Here is a 2,590-nt window from a genome sequence, read left to right as displayed (position 1 = left end):
TCTAAGCTTGCAATTTTTTAAATCTTTTCTGTACCTTATAAGGAATTGTTAGTTATACTCATTGACATCATTGCTTGCTTCAAATGTTGCTTAGGATATATTGGGTGAAAGTGAAATAATGAAGTTTGTCAAAACTATATATCATCTTTAAAATTATCTTTATAAAATCCAGGGATTTAGAATCTCCTAGTCTTTGTAAGGTTTGACTTATCTGATTGAAACAGGCAGGGAAGGGTGGAAAAGTTAGGGAAAATCAGGTAGGGACACCTCTGTAGTATTGTTGTCTTAAATTTACTGAACCTTGTCTTTTCTTTTTACGGATATACCTATTGAGTGGATTTTTTTTACTCTTTTACTTGCAGAGAAAAAGAAGCCCATTTTTTTTAAAAAAAAATAGATCCCCAGAGTTTCAAAGAGCAAAAAGTTCGCTTAAAAGATTCTATCCTTAAAAAAAATTAGAATGGTAGTAAGTTCAAGGGTGGCACTACAGGCACACCTCCAACCACACCTTGGGGCACACCCTCTCTCTTAGCTACAGTGCAGGGGGTTCACTTTAGATTTTTTTTAAAATCTAAAGTAGGCCCCGTGTACTGTAGCTGAGAGAGGGGGTGTGCCCCAAAGTGTGGTTGGGGGTGAGCCTGTAGTGTTTTCCTAAGTTCAAAACAAAGATACTATCCCCAATCAACCCTTTGTTTCATCTCCTTTGACTTTCTTCATCCCTTTTCAAGGTTAGACATCACTAAGGGACATCTATATCTTGGGGTTTGTTTCCAAATTTTGTGACTTGAGATTCTGATAAATTCAAAATTTTCAAAATCCTAAAATTTAGAAATTATATGATTTTTGTTTGATTGAAAAGTTGAATGGAGATTCTATATGGGATTCACTTTTCTCTCTTTACAAAATCCGCAAGAGAGGACAAGATTTCTAAATTCCGTCAACTTTAATTGAAAAACCTTTTCCTTTAAACAAACACAAAATTTAACCAGAGTTTGGTTTGAATTCTTGATGTCACCCAAGAAATCTAGCAATCTCTTAGGCCGTGTTTACAATCTATCAAAAATTGGGTGAGGATCAGCCATGACTCATTTTCATCTTAAACTAGTTTTTGTTTGTAGTAGAGAAGAGGTGGTCCAAAATGAAATTGGTTTAATATGTAATTTTTGGCCTACAAAAATTGAGCCAATTTTGACATAGTTTTTTATCAAACAAAAAATACTCAAAATTCGAGCTAAGTTCAGTCCTGACCAAGTCACAAACACATCCTAAAGTTAAGGTAGTTACTAGTTTCCCTATATAGTCAAGTGAAATTAGCTATGCTCAAGGAATTGATGCTATAATCAAGTAATTCTATGTACAGTGTAAAACTAACATTATACAACCGGAATATGCTACGAGTTTCAAAATTGTTCTATAATAATGGAATATACTAGCGCCATTAAAAAACTGCATTATAAAAGAAAAAAAAAATGTAATAGAATCAACTATAAAATTATATATAACAGTGGAATGTCAGAATTATTTTTGTACAGAAGCTAAACATGTTAAAATCATTTAGAACTATCAACGTCAAAGTCATTTGTTGATCATGATGAACAAATGCAAGAATGTATGAACATTTATCAATGCCAGAAACTTTATGTACTAGATGAAACGTAAATTTCTCCTTTTTTTCTGAAGGTCGTCTTTCCATCTTCAATGTAGAAATGAAAGCTATAACTATGGTTATGGCTCAACTAATTTCATGATTTCCAAATGAACCAGCTTTCAAAATTCAATATAAAACTCATTTGTGAAAGTCATTGACCTATAAGCTCTCTACTTTCGAAAATAAATTTTGGCTCGCGGACCAACCGCGAGCTAGCAACTCGCAGAGGGGGTTACAGTGTCTGGTCGCGGTTGAACCGCGAGCCAAAAAGCACAATTGCTCTACTTTCATGGAGTTGGTAAAGCCCTGACAAATAACAGTGTGAAAGTGAAGCAAAGACGTGAAAATCTCAGGAGACCAAATGATCTTATTTAAAAAGTAGCATAATGTTCGATTCTACTACATACAAGTAAATATGATAAGTTACACTTATTTATCCAAAATTATGAGCATGAACCACCAATAAACGTTATGAAACATAGCGCTGTACATAAATCTGCAGCTAAAGGGACTCTGCAAACTGGGGAGCATCCATATCAAGTTCCTGCTTCATAACGCAGTTCATAAACCAGTCACTGCTAAATGTCCATACGCCTTTCTTTGCAGCTACCATAGCATCTTCCATGTCCTCTTCACAAGCCAAAAAGATTGTTTTTGCCGGCTCCTTTATGCCTTCTAGCTTTTGAATAACCTGTGTTTTTCCAATACTTCAAATTAATCACTTCAACTGCGCATAATTGGAACTGCAACTCCACAAACACATTAGGGTTTGAATTTCTTTAGTGTGTGTGTGTATATATGTAGGGTTTGATGGGTATGAGGTGGTGGCTCATTTAGCAAAATGAGCTATAAGAGATAGATTGGTGAAACCCACACCATTTGATGTGATAAAGTGGGCCTCACCACATAGCTATCTCTTAGTAGCTCATTTTACTAAATGAA

The 2,590-nt window shown here is 34.8% G+C and overlaps 1 protein-coding gene across 2 annotated transcripts in view; it reads right to left on the bottom strand.

Annotated features, from left to right (window-relative positions):
• Positions 2,122–2,590, bottom strand: part of LOC109850310 — a 25,984-nt gene continuing 25,515 nt past the window's right edge. For both annotated transcript variants that reach the window (XM_020420292.1, XM_020420293.1), the window contains one exon: positions 2,122–2,339. In XM_020420292.1, coding sequence (XP_020275881.1) covers positions 2,151–2,339 — 189 coding nt within the window. In that variant the 3' untranslated portion in view covers positions 2,122–2,150. The remainder of the gene's footprint in view (positions 2,340–2,590) is intronic.

The sequence above is a fragment of the Asparagus officinalis genome, chromosome 7 (assembly GCF_001876935.1).
Source record: "Asparagus officinalis chromosome 7, Aspof.V1, whole genome shotgun sequence".
Classification (NCBI taxonomy): domain Eukaryota; kingdom Viridiplantae; phylum Streptophyta; class Magnoliopsida; order Asparagales; family Asparagaceae; genus Asparagus; species Asparagus officinalis.
Note: the sequence above shows the minus strand (reverse complement) of the source record. Positions and strands in the feature narration are given on the sequence as shown.